General features: G+C 48.0%; 3 protein-coding genes across 3 annotated transcripts; 2 read left to right on the top strand and 1 right to left on the bottom strand.

The window, feature by feature from the left end:
• Positions 1 to 982: 982 nt before the first annotated feature.
• Positions 983 to 3,415, top strand: LACBIDRAFT_246646 (uncharacterized protein; the record flags this gene model as incomplete). Its single annotated transcript, XM_001877694.1, has 12 exons — positions 983 to 1,262; positions 1,323 to 1,463; positions 1,518 to 1,774; positions 1,822 to 1,885; positions 1,932 to 1,978; positions 2,028 to 2,306; positions 2,355 to 2,367; positions 2,421 to 2,635; positions 2,692 to 2,939; positions 2,991 to 3,027; positions 3,074 to 3,210; positions 3,268 to 3,415. 12 exons carry the CDS (start codon positions 983 to 985, stop codon positions 3,413 to 3,415), a joined length of 1,866 nt encoding a protein of 621 aa, XP_001877729.1.
• Positions 3,416 to 3,501: 86 nt separating this feature from the next.
• LACBIDRAFT_313668 (uncharacterized protein) lies at positions 3,502 to 3,981 on the bottom strand (the record flags this gene model as incomplete). The annotated part of the gene is made up of 1 exon (XM_001877333.1): positions 3,502 to 3,981. One exon carries the CDS (start codon positions 3,979 to 3,981, stop codon positions 3,502 to 3,504), a length of 480 nt encoding a protein of 159 aa, XP_001877368.1.
• A 325-nt stretch (positions 3,982 to 4,306) lies between these two features.
• On the top strand, positions 4,307 to 16,253 carry LACBIDRAFT_313667 (uncharacterized protein; the record flags this gene model as incomplete). The annotated part of the gene is made up of 21 exons (XM_001877693.1): positions 4,307 to 4,345; positions 4,406 to 4,702; positions 4,759 to 5,838; positions 5,889 to 5,958; positions 6,031 to 6,210; positions 6,269 to 6,390; positions 6,441 to 6,932; positions 6,984 to 7,275; positions 7,323 to 7,820; positions 7,873 to 7,992; positions 8,044 to 8,112; positions 8,166 to 10,833; positions 10,884 to 11,061; positions 11,112 to 11,429; positions 11,481 to 11,550; positions 11,602 to 11,784; positions 11,838 to 14,075; positions 14,130 to 15,514; positions 15,564 to 15,746; positions 15,802 to 16,099; positions 16,150 to 16,253. 21 exons carry the CDS (start codon positions 4,307 to 4,309, stop codon positions 16,251 to 16,253), a joined length of 10,884 nt encoding a protein of 3,627 aa, XP_001877728.1.
• Positions 16,254 to 16,281: the final 28 nt, after the last annotated feature.

Here is a 16,281-nt window from a genome sequence, read left to right as displayed (position 1 = left end):
ACAAAAACTTTGTGGATTGCTGCTATGGTGCAGGTCTGGCTCGCACAGGTTGTTAAGCCTGGTAGCCAAATCCCGAGGGCCGGCGCGATACCTTGACACGACACGATACCATGATGCTCACTCAAATGCGGAGAGAAACAGGATGTGCCAAGCTTCGCAATAAGTACTCATTTCGAGAAGCCAGTGTGCTCTGATCACTTTTCTGTGATCACGACATCTCAAAGAAACCTGTGTGTCCCTTCCTACCTTGGGGTGACATTTATCAAGCAAACGGTTCTACTATATATTTTATATCCTTGCTTGAACCCCACTGAGACATCGTGTATTCAACGCATCATATTTGTTTTGAGTCAGTTTCCATTATCATTGACCTGTAAGTCTCTGAGTTCGATAGAGTTAGCTGCCACCAACGGCCTGCGCTTTCTGCTTTCTACCTTCAAAAACGATGCGAGGTGCTAAAGAGCTTGCCACTATTTCTTATAGGTACCCTGGACTACATTGTCCGTGTGGATCGCGGCAAGGCTGTCATTGTCAGCGTCACGGTAAATCCAGTGCGTTGGCGGCACAATGAGTTCCTCCCCAGCAACCAACATACCCACATCTGGATGACGTTTGGATGACGTGCCTGTTATATTTTCTTTGGGTTATGTGCTTGTAATTATGTGCTAAAGTTGGCCCGCATCCTGCAGACTAGGCATCTTCAAATTCGAAAAGAATTGAATATCCGCGGCTCTTCATGATCATGTACGCCTCTTCCTGAGTCGACGGCCAGTTATCGTGTCGATTCCAACTGGGCTGAGTTATTACCGAGCATACATACACAGACATGTACATGAGTTCATACTTAGAAGATGACGGAATAAAAAACTTGATTTGCGGTAACTTCGCCATGAGCTTCTATATATAGTACATGTGCGGTTACTAACAAAGAGACCGGCTCCGTTGTCTGGCAATACTTCACTATCTTTTTACCACTACATTGATGTTTCGACCAGCGTCGACCTCCCTCCGTTTTTGTCGTCTTCCCCACATCCGTTTTAGAACTTGGCAACACACCGGATTCTATCGGTCTCCGCATCAATTCATCACAACTACCCGCTCCCAGTCACGTACGCATTCGTCCTCCAAGTCATGGCGTCGACCGTGGATCTTCTACCCAGCGTGTGCGGCATTCATCGGCGTTGTCTGCTTTTATTCCTACAAGACCTCGCAGCCATTTCGGCACACACTCCTTGCGGTTGTACGATGTTCGAGAGTTGCTGGTACAGTGGTTTCATCATCTCAAGGCGGCGTCTTATAACTTCCCGTATCGTTTTCTTCAGGTGCTGCCATCCTTGGGGCCATTGATTACAAGAAAACGATGCTGCAACTATATGAATCAGATGCAGAACTTAATAAAGCTTACTCACTGTGCCATGCCCGGAGTGCACAGCGCGTGCTAAATGCGCTACTTGCGAACGGGGGTAGGTTTTTTAACTTTATTTTGACCTCAAAACCAATGGCGTTGAATATTACAGGGATCTTTATCAAAATGGGACAACATATGTCATCGCTGGTAGTTTTGCCGAAGGAATGGACAACCACCATGAGACCATTACAGGATCAATGCCGGCCAACGGAGTACGGCGATATAGAAGCGTTGTTTTTGAGTGATATGGGTGCAACCATCTCAGAAATTTTCGATGATTTTGATCCCAACCCAATTGGTGTTGCAAGCTTAGCCCAGGTGCACGTTGGACGGCACAAGGCGTCCGGAAAAGAAGTTGCCGTGAAGGTCTGGCAATTATGTTGGAATTGGCATGATCTTAATATTCGTTGCAGGTGCAACATCCACACCTCGCCGAGTTCTGTGACATTGATATGGAAATGGTAGATGTTACTTTAGGTACGCCTTTAACTGCTTGAGTATTTCTCTCTCTCATCGACATCAGGCTGGATTAAGTTTTGGTTTCCGGAATTCGAGTTCTCATGGTTGGGGGTGAGCTTTTTGGGACCGTGTTTTGGGCTCCATGACAAACGCTCTTCAGGAAGAAATGCGGACTAATCTTCCAAAAGAAATGGATTTTGTTCACGAGGCGAACAACGCGGCGCGAGCACGGCATGATTTCACGAATGTTACAACCTCTCTATACATTCCCGACGTCATAACGGCGTCGAAGAGGGTCTTGGTCATGGAATATATTCAAGGCGGACGAGTGGATGACCTGAAATATCTAGCGGATCACAACATAGATCGTAATAAAGTTGCTCTGGAACTGTCACGGATATTCAACCAGATGGTCTTCATTAACGGTTGGTTTCATGCGGTGCGTGCATTACTTCGCTGGGTCGTATCTTTGCCTCATCATTCATAGGACCCTCATCCAGGTACTTTTTATATACTTCTTTATTATAGATCCATTGCCTACACTACCCTTGAGGAAATCTCCTGATACGACCTGCCTCTGCGGTATCAAGGTCGCCTTACAACTTCGAAATTGTGTTACTGGATCATGGGCTGTACTTTGACATGGATCAAGATCTAAGGGTCAATTACGGTAAACTTTGGCTGTCTCTGATAAGACCGCCATCTCCTTCGACGAGCGCCGACAGGAAGAAATATGCAGAACTCGTGGGAAACATCGGGCCTGATCTTGTGAGTAAGCATCTGCCTTGGGTTACTTGAGGCGATTTGCTCACCGGATGAGCTAGTATCCTGTATTCGAAGCGGCTATCACTGGCAGAGTTGCACTGGAAGGAGCCTGGCAAGATGTAGAGGACGATAATACTCTCAAACGAGCTTCAAGCATGATTGACATGGTGCCTCAGACCGAGGAGGAGATGGAAGGTATCCGAAATGCTGTAATTTCTCAACAAGGTCTTCTTTTGTCTGTGTTTGACGTATTACGACGGGTGCCACGGAGGGTTTTGATGGTTTTGAAACTCAACGATCTGACCAGGTGCGTTAGGTAGTTCATTGTGGGTAATCAGCGAACTGAGGTTTTGTGCAGGAGCCTTGACCACGCCCTGATGACTACACATTCAAATGTGAGCCTCACGATGAAGTCGGCTATATTCGCTGATTTTTGCATAGATTCGGATATTTCTTATTACTGCCAAATACTGCACTTCTGCTGTCTGGCAAGCTGACCGCACACGGCTGATCGAAGATATGAGACAAAAAGGTTTATTGTCATTCGGCCTTCTCTGGAACTATTTCTCCTGCTGGTGGTATGTCAATCAAACAATATTTGCGCGGTACGCTCGCCTCAACCTTTTATTTTTCAGGAAATACGAGGCAGCATATATCCAATTGGTAATCATGGAGACTGTTCTGGATGTTGATGGATTTCTTAGAAAGAGTAAGTCATGGTTAAGGGGTCTGCACGGAAGAGGCTTCAAGGGGGCCCACGAAGCAGCTGCTGGTTTAGCATAAAAATATTTACAATGAAATCATTAGTGTTCAAACGGATTGATTATGTCGTGCATCACTTTTTCTGCTGAAGCTTGGCGAGGAGGTCGTCAACCACGTTCATACCCTGCTTCAATGTTTCCCACTGAATAAATGAGATCAGAGAGCCCTGGGGAGAATGGATGTCGATGTCCTACTTGTTCTATAGTGAGAGATATGCCCTTCTTGCCCGGTTTCTCCTCGCCTCCCGCCTCGTAAAATTCTCGTATGTCGAGCAAGACGGTCCCTTTGAATGCTCTAACTGTAGCGCGTTTTTTCTTTCCCAAATCAATGTACTTGTCGCCGTCGTTAGTGGAAAATATTTTAATTCCAGTAGATTCAGCTTCTGGCGCGTCTTTCTGTGTATTGACCTTGAGCTTGAATTGTGGTATTTGGCTCAGAGAGCAGCCATTCTTACCATTGATTGATCTATTTTCATTTTCTTGCTCTTCTTGGATAGTGGTTTTTCTTCGTCTGAGTCGCCGCTGTGGCTCGATTCGCTCATTTGCCGAATGATGGGCTTCTTGCAATGTGGCGTCTTCATCTTGCATTCAGAGATGTCTGAACCATCGCTATTGCAAGACACGTCTTCTTCAGTCGCTGCTTTTCGTTTCGGCATTGGCACAATGAGTAAAGGTAGGTTTGAGTTTGGTTCAAGTCAGGAGTACTCAGGGATGATGTGACTGACGCGTTATTAGTCACAGCTTGCGTCAGCATCCACTAACTACCCTTCATAAGCGCTAAAGTTGACTTGGGGTCTCGACACTCAAGATTCTGGCCATCCTGCCGCTACGCGTCTTGCATCTGCCATCTATACATATAAGCGCCCGTTGACACGCAAGTAAAGCTCTCATTCTCCCGACTCAGTCGTGGAAAATGAAGATCTTGCACAAATCGAAGAAAGCGGTGCCTCCAGTAGGTTTCACTTTTTTTCCGTTTGAACGCGTTCCTCATCTAACTTGCTTCCCTTGTCAGCCAACTCAAGTGGCAGAGCTAATAACGAAACTGATCAACACTTCAACAAGCGAACTTCTCGATGTTTTGTCCCAGATTGACTCTTGGAAATGGCCGCGGTCCGATCTCAATGCTTGGATCAAGGTCCTGAACAAGTTCGACGGCATTTTGGAAGAAATAATCAATGAGTATGACTTAGACAAGCTACAACTAAATCCATTCACTCCTACCTCCAAACGTCTTATCGCTGAAATACTCCGTTTCGAGCGGTTGTTGCTTGAAAATTCCACAAACAGGAAGACATTCAGCTCATACGATGTAAGCTTTGTCCCCCTTTTTGTCTTCACCCACCTTAACTCTGCATTTTCATGTAGCGGTTGAATAGCCTCCTCTTCACGTCCGATTTGGACATTCTTGTTTTGGCGCTGAACCTCCTCCTCCGACCATCTCAGCAGTATTCTGCCCAACCTTCCGTCTCTCATGCGCTCAGTATCTCTACAACTCGTCTACAATCTCTCGCGAAAAAGTGGCCACATTTGCGTGAATATGGAATTGGGCTAGTGGACCTTTCTTGTGGCGAAGGCAACGCAGAGCTTGAAGCCCTTCCTGCAGAGGCCCGCGAAGTCAACTTTACCTTCTACAGGACGACAGAAGGTACTGGAGCTGGGGAGAAGAAAGCAGAGGACTCTGTGGAGCCCACCTCACAGGAGCGGAGTGTTCCAGGCGCCGTCACCGTGCACATTGGAGAAGCAACGGTGCTTGCACAACCAGTCATGAATGTTTTGGCCGACGCTATTGACGCATATTCTATTCCGGACAGCGAAAAATTTGAAGTCCTATGCCGCATCCGTACCGCCGCATCATTGGTAAAGGACAGGACAGCGGACCGTGAAAAGCTCGTCATTATTAGACTTCTAGCCATCGCCATCTACGGTCACACCCACCCAGAGTCTCAAGCTACCTCGAATCTGTTCCTCTACGAGCCGGATTTAATTGTTCACATCGCGGAGCTGCTTCAAATCGATCACGGGATTCCAGTGCAGGTTCAGACAGCAGCCATTGCCGCTCTAGACGCCTTGGCACGGTATAGAAACCGTATACAAGAAGTTTTGACTGCTGTTAATGCTGGTGTCAACCATGGCATATTAATGGCCCTTGTACGAAAAACAGTTGGCGATGTCGCGAACGAAGAATCCAGGCTCCCCCATACGTTTATTGAAGCTCTGCTTTCTTTTGTGACATTCATTGCGTCACATGCATCGGGTGGAAATATGGTTATTGGTGCTGGTTTAATCCCTCTCCTCATCCAGATGATAGACAACAAGTCGCCCCTTCGACTACAAGCTGTATCTAAGACGATGCAATTGGTTGATAACGTCCTTTACAGCTTCACCAATGCCTTCCATCTTTTCTGTGGTGCGCGAGGAGTTGACGTTCTCGTTGAGAGAATTGAGGTCAGTCGGATCGATTTCTTGCACTTAGCGGTATCATTGACGGCGTCTAGCACGAGGTTGACTTGGACATCAAAGAGAAGGGGGATTCGATTTCATCTCCCGAAATTAATGGGACTTCTGGTGAGTTGTTACCTATTTACGTGTCTTGGCGTGGTGTAATTCGACTATTTGCTTCATTTCTCCTCTGTGAAGGTGAACTTCCGATCGCAAGAGTAGCAGTTCTGAAACATATCCTACGTTCAATGCATCGGATGATGCAATCCTCTGGCACTACGGAAGGTCTTCGTGGATTAATTGACATGTCCCTTCTGAGGTCAGTCAAGAAGATCATTGAATATCGTGGGCTGTTTGGGTCCAGCATACTGCCATTTGGTAAGGCCATGACACCCGATCGCAGAGAGCGTGCCACTCATATTTATGTATGCACTAGCGATCAACATCATGGCGACTTTTGTGCACAATGAGCCGACTTCTTTAACCATCATCCAGGAAGCTGGACTGCCCAAAACATTCTACGAAGCGATTGAGGCGGGAATTGAACCATCCATCGAGGTCAGTCGCTTTTCAAAATTATCGCTTTGAATTGTGTTGACAGGACTCAGGTTATCCAAGCCATCCCGAACGCAATCGGGGCACTTTGTCTCAATGAATCTGGACAGGCCCAATTAGCAAACCGCCCGAGCATAATTCCTGCAATTTTCACAATATTTACTTCACAGCGACATCTCAAAGTTTTGATTGAAAAGGAGAATGCAGTTCTCATTGGCACAGCTATCGACGAGCTTATTCGTCACCATCCGACGCTGAAGAGTGCTGTTTTTGAAGCTTTGAAGTCAACGATGAGTAACATTGAGAATCTTGGGTTGTCGTATCGCATTCCGAAGGATATTCTTCAATGGTACCAATTGATACCTGTTCCGGTCCTGGCCGCCGATGTTGATGTCACAATGGAAGAAGCAGACTCAGAGGCTTTGGCGAGACCAGGTACTGTCGCCGCAGAGGAGCCCTTGTTGGGTGAAACAGATTCCGAATATGAGGATGCTGTTAAAGCTCACGATAATATGGTGGTGTCATTCATTGATATTTTGGGTCGCGTAAGTTGTAGTCATCAGGTTGAGAAATTTACCAACTAAATCGATCGTTAGTTTCTGGAAGGTCTATTCCAGCATACGCCACATTGCAAGGACTTCATCACAGAGACGGATGGACTTTCTCATCTTGGCCGATTTACTGCTCTTCCGTGCTTGCCCTTCGATTTTGCGAATAGTGTAGCGTCAGATTCAATGGTCCAAGTCATGCGTACGATGACAGAGGTGGCCACGAGCGAAACCCTTCTACATTTGGCAACCCTGGTCAAGGATTCATTGGCGGAGACTCATGGGTTCTGGGAAAATGTTACAGAACCATCCAAATTGCTCCCATTGATTGACATTACGGGTAAATCGCCCCCATTCAGTCCTATATCATGAACTGACATCGTGTAGATGGTGAATGTGAATTAGCAAATGAGCGTTTTCGATGTCTTGTGACGCTCCATATCCGGATCACTCTGCTCTCTGACGTCTTTGCCACAGCAGGATATGCTCATGGGCGGGGAGCAATTGGTCTCCTTCAAACATTTATGAATAATACCTCGCCTCTAGTCGTAGCAGACCTTGGGTCACTCCATCGAGCCAGTATATGGGAAAACATCGCTCTCAACGCTGGGCTCACATTGAGGGGGATAAATTTGCAGACAAGCCCCTCATCGTCGCCCCTGGAAGGATCTCCAAAGCGATCCGATGTCGATCTTCCAGACGAGAACCCTTTCGCAGCCAGCGGTTTGAGTGCCACAAATGGAGTTCAAGCAGAGGACGGGACCAATCCCATGCTTGTCAACGGGATGGATCGGTCCAGTCACAACGATCCTCGGAATAACAACGCTTCAGCCCTCAAACACATCACGCATGGCCTGCCCAATGCTCTGGCACCCTTCTTCCAAGGTAAAATTATCTCTGCAATCATATTGAGGTTTGCTTGAGTTTGTTTCTTCAGCAATGGTAAAGATGTTTCACGCCAGGCGAAATCCTGATGCTGCACAGAAGAAACAAATGGCGGAGTCTTCAAAGATTGTCGCCGACATTATGTTAAAGCACCTGAGCGTCGAAGGTCACCGTGAGTCTAACAATGTGCTCAATGAGGTTTCAGAAATGAAAATTGATGCAGATGATACGGCTTCTCTCTTTACATATTACAGCGTCATTTTGGGTTTACTCGCCCTTTTACTCTATGATGGTACAATTATTCAAAGTCTTGCGATATTTCTTGTGTCGACTAACCTTTCACAGACCGCACTTCATCAAGCACCTTACACACAGTACAACTCGCAGCCTTTTACCGCGCGGACGGATTCCCTGCATTATTCAATGTCTGTGGGGCGTTCATGTCAAAGATTGAGGTGATTGTGAACATAGGGGAAGGCGATCGCACAGACGTTCAACGAAAAGATCTCTTACACGCATACGGAGGCCTCAAAGTGGCACTGAGCTTGCTTCACCCTATCATCTCATCGAGGCCCCTCCTTGATTCCGGTCAAACGTTTTTACTTGTGAGCCGTGACAAGAAGGACACAGATCCAGATTACTTTGAACCGCACAATTTTCTTGTCAGACTTCGAACGGCAGCCCTACCTACAGTACGAAGGCTGTGGGAATCATCGTGGCTTGTGCAAGCCCCCCTTGGTGTCATCAGAGCCGTGGTGCGCACGGTTTTGGAACTGGCGAACGGGGAAAACGAGGAGGCGAAAGTAGATCCAAATGCCGACGTTGCTTCGGCCCCTGCAGGGGTTCCCCGTCCATCAGGTCTTGATCAAGCTCGCGTCCACATATTAACAGACATGGGATTCCCTCGATCAGCCGCCGAGCGTGCCCTTACCCGGACGCATAACAACGTCAATGCTGCTACTGAATACCTTCTCTCTCATCCTTTCTCCTTGATCTCAGACCCTGAAGCTGAGCAAATTGAAGAGCCAATCGAGGACACAAACATAGATGAAGTTCCAACGGATCCCAGTGCGGAAGCAAACATACCTCTATCTCCGCATGCTGCTTCGCCCTCACTCGATTCTACTGTTTCAATAAAGGGTTCAGATGGTTGGCGGAAATCGTTGAATGAAGCTCGAGAACCTCTTGTTGCCAGCATCAGCCGACAGTCACTTTTGCTAATCGATGAGCACACTCAACTTCTCTTCGATCTCCATGTCGCTTTCACGAAAGCTAACAATACACATCAAACGCGCGCAGTACAGGATCTTGTTGACGACGTCAAAGCTTTTTCACTGTCCCCTGATAATGCACACGAGCAACCGCTTGCGAATAGATGCCGCCTCCTTGCGCTGGTTCTTTGTGAAGCACCCGCTTCACTCGAAATGGAGTCAAGAAATACCTTGTTGGACCAACTATTAGCATTGTTGTTGCCTAGCATTGACCTCAAACATCCTCCTCGATGGCTGGCGTCACATCTACTTGTCACAGAAGCACTTTTTACATTAGCTGAAGAGCCCCGCACCATCACTCTACCTAAAGAAGCGGATGCCATTGTTGCAGAAGCCATACCAGTGGGCCCCAAACACTTGGAAGCTCGGGGAGTCATCTTCGATTTCTGTCTACGCCTCCTTGAAGTGGATGACTTGGCTTCAGATGAACTGCTTTCCGCTCTACGACTTCTCGTGTTGTTCACTCGAGACAAGGACATGGCTTCTCAGTTTGTCAACCGCGAAGGGCTTGACCTGCTCTTCAAACGCATTCGAGCGTCTCCTGTAACCGGAGGTTCTTCGTACATTGCCACCATCTTACGTCATGTTGTGGAAGACTCTACGACTGTCCAACATATCATGAAACAAGCTATCAGGAGATATTTTGCGCAACCAAGAACCCGCGTTGTTGAAATAGCTACCTACGTTCGAAATTGTAGCGCCATGGCCCTCCGAGACACAGCACTTTTTATTGAAACAACGTCGTCCCTTTGCCAGCTTGGGCAACCGTTTACGGCAAGCCCCAATATCAGCCTTAAAGTTGCTTCACCGAATCTGGAGGATAAGGCAGAAGCAGTTGACAGCCGAAAATCTCCTGAAATGCAGGTAGATAACCCCTCATCACATTCTGCCGCGCAGCCCAGAAAGGTCGTTGAGGCTCTTATTCACCTCCTCATCAACGAACTCATGGCCACATTGAAAACGATCAACGATCAACCTCCGCCACCACCCGCACGCGTAGGCACGCTTTCCTCTGCTTCAGATGTAGCACTGGCCACATCTGAGATTTTGGCTGACCCTGTCGTACATCCGGAGAGCACAGAAAATGTGGAAGAGCCGATCAACATCTATGACAAATACCAATATCTTTGTTTCTTGATGCAATGCCTCACCGAGTTACTGTTCTCTTACGACACTTGCAAGTTAGCCTTTCTCTCGTTTTCCCCAAAGAAACGGTCCCAGACACCAGCAAAGGAGCCTATGAACAGGTTTAGGACAGTCACATTGCACTTCCTCCTTAACGAGCTCATCACTTTCGGCACAATAAATCCTCAGCCTGATGCCAGAGCACGTAATAGGATTACTCTTTGCAATTGGGCTATGTCGGTTGTGGTTGCTCTCTGCGTTGACACATCTTCAACGCATGAAGTGAAGGACGTGTCGTCCGATTTGGTATCCGTTCGGAAATTTGTTCTGGAAACTCTCAGTCGCGCAATCAAAGAGCTCTCTCCGTCGGAAAGTATGGAAGCAAGATATGGTCGTTTGCTTGCTCTCGCCGATCTCTGTCATCGGCTCTTGACGGTGCGGTTTAACACAGCTTCCCGTGATCGGAAACATCTGGATGAAGTTCCTACACATCTGGCTAAGGTTATGTTAGAAAAGAATTTCGTTGCTACCCTAACGACGGCTCTTTCTGAGGTAGATCTCAATTATCCCAATGTTCGCAACCTGGTAACATCAATTCTTCGACCACTCGAACACCTGTACGCCGAATTTATATTACTCTCATTGCAACCAGCTCACCCTCTCGTAGAACAAAAATTGCAATCAAAATGAGTCGAAGTTCAAGCAAAAGTAAGGAAGAGAGTGGTGCTCCTCGATCTGCTAGTCAGTCTTCCTTCGCCTCCGGAGAAGACGATGATCTGGACGATGCAGGCCGGGAGGAAACTCCTGATCTGTACAGGAATTCCGCCCTGGGCATGTATGCAGGCGTGAGTTTATTATCTACGCCTGTCGATGGATTAATTCTTATTTGAATTAGGAGATGGATGATGGTCATTACCCTGAGGATGAGGAAATGGATGATGAAGATGAAGACGAAGACGAAGACGTTGAAATGGATTTCGGGGAGGAAACTGGGAGCGAGGACACTTCGAATACAGAGGATGAAGCAGACGAAGATGATCTTGAAAATGTAACACACAACCCGAGTGAAGTCTGGGATGAAGGAGAGGAAGAGGAAGAGGAAGGTTTGGTAGAGAATCATGATAGTCACGACGACGACGATGACGACGATGACGAAGGTGATGACGACGAAGGCGAGGCCGATGAAGAGGCCGACGAAGAAATGATGTGGGAGGTATGTCTGAACAAACGCCGAGCTTATTGAGAGGTTACTGACTAGCTTCAGGACATCCGTGGTGAAGCCAATGGTCTAGAAACCTCCCGGGATGATCTAGACGAGGAAGAGGAGCATGGGGGTACTTTCAATTTTATTTGTCTTCCGCTTGGATCTTAAATACTTCATCCAGTTCCCATTCAAATCATCCACCATGAGGAAGAGGAACCTGATATGGGCTCCGACGAAGAGGAATTCGTCATGGAAAATGGCGTTTTCAGCGGCGAAGGTATTTTCAACTTTGGTGGAGGTTTGGTAACGACAGGTGGTGGCCGAGATGGTGCTGGTTTGTTTGTATCTCGTCGACGAGCCACTGGTAGCTGTCGCAACTACTTCATGTCAAAAATTATGTGCTGACTATTCCTCAAGGAGATGACCATGTGCAAGTCTTCGGACGGTCCAGAAACGCACCGTCGGCTCCTCCGGAGTCGACAACGCATCCTCTCTTGCTTGACTCATCATCCGGAAATAGGGCATCGGTCAACCAGAGTAGAGGCTCACGTCAGACTCAGCGGATTGTTGCAGGTGGATCAAATGATTTCATCCAATCTATTGATGACATACTCGGCGGAGGCTCCATGCATGTTTTACAACACTTGGGAGTTGTTTCCCGTGGACGTGGTGGTGGTCCAGAGGCTTTCCGGTTCGATGTACCTGCTGGAGCCCTTGTGAATCTCGACCGCGGCTATGTTCCAAGCCGTCGCGTTAATCAAGGCCTATTTTCCGCCGCCATCCGTGTTGAGAGGGCCCCACGACCCCCAGGACAACGGCAAGGGCGCGAATTCGATCCCCTGCTGACGCTACAACGATGGGCAGAAGAAATGAAGATTTTGCATGGCGACTTCGTAACAGAGCGTATTGGAAAACTCATAAATCACGTTACACTGGCCCTTCTTCCTGCAGCAGTAGAAGCCGCGAAACAGGCCAAATTGCGTGAGGAGGTGGAAGAAGCTGATCGCCGACAGCAAGAGCAGATGAAATCAGAAGTCAAAGCAGCGGAAGAAAAGTACAGGGTTCCCGAAACAGAGCAGCCTGTTGTAGAATCTCCTTCCAGCACTGCAGACGCCATTCCCGCCGCAGCCTCCAGCGGAGAGGCTTCGACGAGCCCTCCTATGCCCGCCGATGAACGTCAGGGTGAACAAGATCAGGTCATGGAAATGGCTAGCCCGGTGGACATTGATGCAGACACAGAGATGGCAGATATTTCAGGAAATCAGTCGCTCGTCTCTCCTCCAACAGAAGTTGAACCATCTATGGACCCTCACACTGAAGCACCTGCCGAGTCGTCATCCGCCGCCACGACCACTTCTGAACGCGTTACAGTGATAATTCACGGCAGTGCAGTGGACATAACTGATACCGGTATCGATCCCACCTTTTTGGAGGCCTTGCCCGATGATATGAGGGAAGAAGTTTTAAACCAGCATGTACGTGATCAACGTGCGGCGCGAGTTGAGCGACCCCCCGACTCGCAGATCAGTTCCGAGTTTCTTGAAGCCCTTCCTCCCGAAATCCGGGCCGAGATCATCCAACAGGAGGCAATCGAACGGGCACGTCGGAGAGCAGAAGACGCGCCGTCAGGTGCAACAGTTGCTACCCCTGCCGACATTGACCCCGCAAGCTTCATCGCTAGCCTTGATCCCACATTGCGTCAGGCGGTGCTGATGGATCAAGACGATGGCTTCATTCAGACTCTACCTTCCCACATGATTGCAGAGGCTGGCGCATATCGTGATGGACTGGCACCGCGTCAGAGATTGGCAACTCGTGGCGCCCCTTCCCGTGCAATGCCACCAGGAATTCCTCATGCAAGGAAGTTTTCACCCCTCCACGACGCAATTCAACTTCTAGACAAGGCAGGCATTGCCGTTCTGGTGCGATTATTATTCTTCCCTCAAGTCTTCAAAAAGACTCTCCTCTTTAAGGCTCTTGTTCACCTCTGTGAGAACGCCAAAACACGTACGGAGCTCTTCAATCTGCTCTTGAACATATTGCAAGACGGCACTGGTGACCTCGCAGCTGTGGACAAAAGTTTTTCTCAACTATCTGTCAAAGGTTCGAAGCCACAAACGCAGAAATCAGCAGGAAAGCAGAAAGCAGGGTCCGAGTATCTAGCAGGATTCCCCTTGCCAGCGTCACATGTTGAAGCTGTTCCAGATCTTATCGCGCAGCGATGTTTAGAGGCATTGTCGTATATCGTTAGCGCCAACGATCTCTCCTCGTTGTTCTTCCTAACGGAACATGAACTACCCTTCGGGTTACGGAAAGCTGCCACGAAAAAGGGGAAAGGGAGGGAGAAACAGATACCCCAAACGCATTACCCGATCGTCCTTTTACTGGGATTGCTAGATCGACAATCCCTCCTTCGCACCCCTGCCATCATGGAGGCAGTTGTTAGTCTGTTGGCAACCGTCACACGACCTCTCACAAGTCTCAAGGATAGGGAGAAGACAGATAAAGTTCCTGAACCGGAAATCACAACGTCAGCTATAACTGCTGTTTCCGATAGAGCACCTCCTACGGATGGATCGAGTACGAACGTCCAAGTGGATTCAACGACACGCCCTTCGGAACCTTCGACGAACGAGTCGACGTCATTAAATGCTAGTATGTTTATTTTTACCCTAATTCCTTGAGTCAACCACTAATGACGTCAAGTAGGCGGATCTCCTGTTCCAGCTGCCTCGGTTGAAAATCCTCAGAAACTCTCTATTGAAGCAGTTGAGGAGAAAATTTTGTTGGCTAATCCCCCTCAAGTTCCACATGCAGTATTACGACTCATCGTAAACATTCTGACCATTGGGGAATGCTCCGGGCGCACGTTCCAGCAGAGCCTGTCTTTAATCCAACATCTGTCTTACATTCCGGACGCCCGTGACGTTATCGCGCACGAATTAAAGAGCAAAGCACAGGAATTTGGACAAACACTTGACACGGACTTGGAGGAGCTGGCAGGTGCGCTACAAGAAGCCGAGAATGACGTTACTATTGGTTCAGTTGCCGCCAAGTTCTCTCCAGCATCTTCGACACAGGCCAAACTGCTCAGAGTTTTGAAAACTATTGATTACATGTACACCCCGAGGACTCCGCCACCCACCATGGCTAACAACGACGTGGAGAAGGTGCAATCTATCTACGAATCCTTCCGATTTACTCCCTTATGGCGGAGGCTTGGAGATTGTTTGTCCGTCATTGAGAAAAAACCTGACACTGAAAACATTGCTACCGTTCTGCTGCCTTTAATCGAAGCGTTGATGGTTGTTTGCAAGTACGTGGGATCGAAAGCGCAGCTTGGGACGGTTTCTCGTGCATTGCACGCATCTGCCTCTCCAAGGTCTCCTGCGACGCCTAGGGAATCTATGGAGGATCTCTTTATCAGCTTCACCGATTCTCACCGAAAGGTTCTCAACTTGATGGTGAGAAATAACCCCTCTCTGATGAGCGGTTCTTTCTCTCTCTTGGTCAACAATCCCCGAGTTCTCGACTTTGACAACAAAAGAAACTACTTTAACCAACAATTGCATCGACGACCGCACGCACGAGAGCACCATGGGACACTACAGCTCAATGTCCGCAGAGCGCGTGTCTTCGAAGATAGCTTCCAGTATCTCCAGCGTAAGACAGGTGATCAAATCAAACATGGAAAACTCAGTGTGCGTTTCTACGATGAAGAAGGCGTAGATGCTGGGGGAGTCACCCGTGAATGGTTCCAAATCTTGGCGCGACAAATGTTTGACCCAAATAATGCTCTCTTTCAACCCTGCGCTGCAGACAAACTTACGTACCAACCAAACAAAAATTCTTGGGTTAACCCGGAGCATTTGTCATTTTTCAAATTCGTGGGTAGGGTCATAGGCAAAGCAATCTACGACGGACGGCTGCTTGATGCATATTTCGCGAGGAGTTTGTATCGGCAGTTGTTAGGCAAGCCTGTGGATTACAAGGACGTTGAATGGGTTGATCCAGAGTACTACAAATCTCTTTGCTGGATTCTGGAAAACGACCCTACCGTTTTGGATCTAAATTTCAGTGTGGAGGCTGACGCGGTAAGGTCATCGTAACTTCCTAATAATTGTATGCTGACCCCCTCCTTAGTTTGGTGTTAATCAGATTATTCCTCTCAAAGAAGGAGGCGAGAGCATCTCTGTTACGCAAGAGAATAAGCGAGAATTTGTGCAACACTCTGCCCAATATCGACTTTATTCCTCAATCAAGGATCAGATTGAGAGTCTTTCCACTGGATTCTATGAAATCATTCCCAAAGATCTGATCACCATCGTGAGTCTCAGCCTGAGTTTCAACACAAAGCACGATTTTACTTACCTTCATCTAGTTCAATGAGCAAGAACTCGAACTCCTTATTTCCGGAACCCCAGACATTGATGTTGACGAGTGGCGAGCCGCCACCGAATATAATGGGTATACGAGCTCAGACCCTAACATAGTGTGGTGGTGGCGAGCCCTCAAATCTTTCAATCGGGATGAGCGAGCCAAGGTTCTAAGCTTTGCGACGGGCACTTCACGGGTTCCTCTGAGCGGGTTCGTTGATCTACAAGGTGTCCAGGGTGTCCAGAGGTTCTCTATTCACCGTGCATATGGAGAAAGCGACAGATTGCCTCAGGCTCATACATGCGAGTTACCTGTACTTGTTTCCTGATCATATCCTGACCATTCCCCACAGGTTTCAATCAGATCGATCTTCCACAATATTCCTCGTATGAGATGCTCCGACAACAGTTGTTGATGGCTATCAATGAAGGCGGGGAGGGATTTGCTTTTAGCTAGACTTGCAGAAATATACAGGAGAAAGAAC

Source organism: Laccaria bicolor, genomic scaffold (genome assembly GCF_000143565.1).
Source record: "Laccaria bicolor S238N-H82 LACBIscaffold_5 genomic scaffold, whole genome shotgun sequence".
Lineage (NCBI taxonomy): Eukaryota > Fungi > Basidiomycota > Agaricomycetes > Agaricales > Hydnangiaceae > Laccaria > Laccaria bicolor.
Note: the sequence above shows the minus strand (reverse complement) of the source record. Positions and strands in the feature narration are given on the sequence as shown.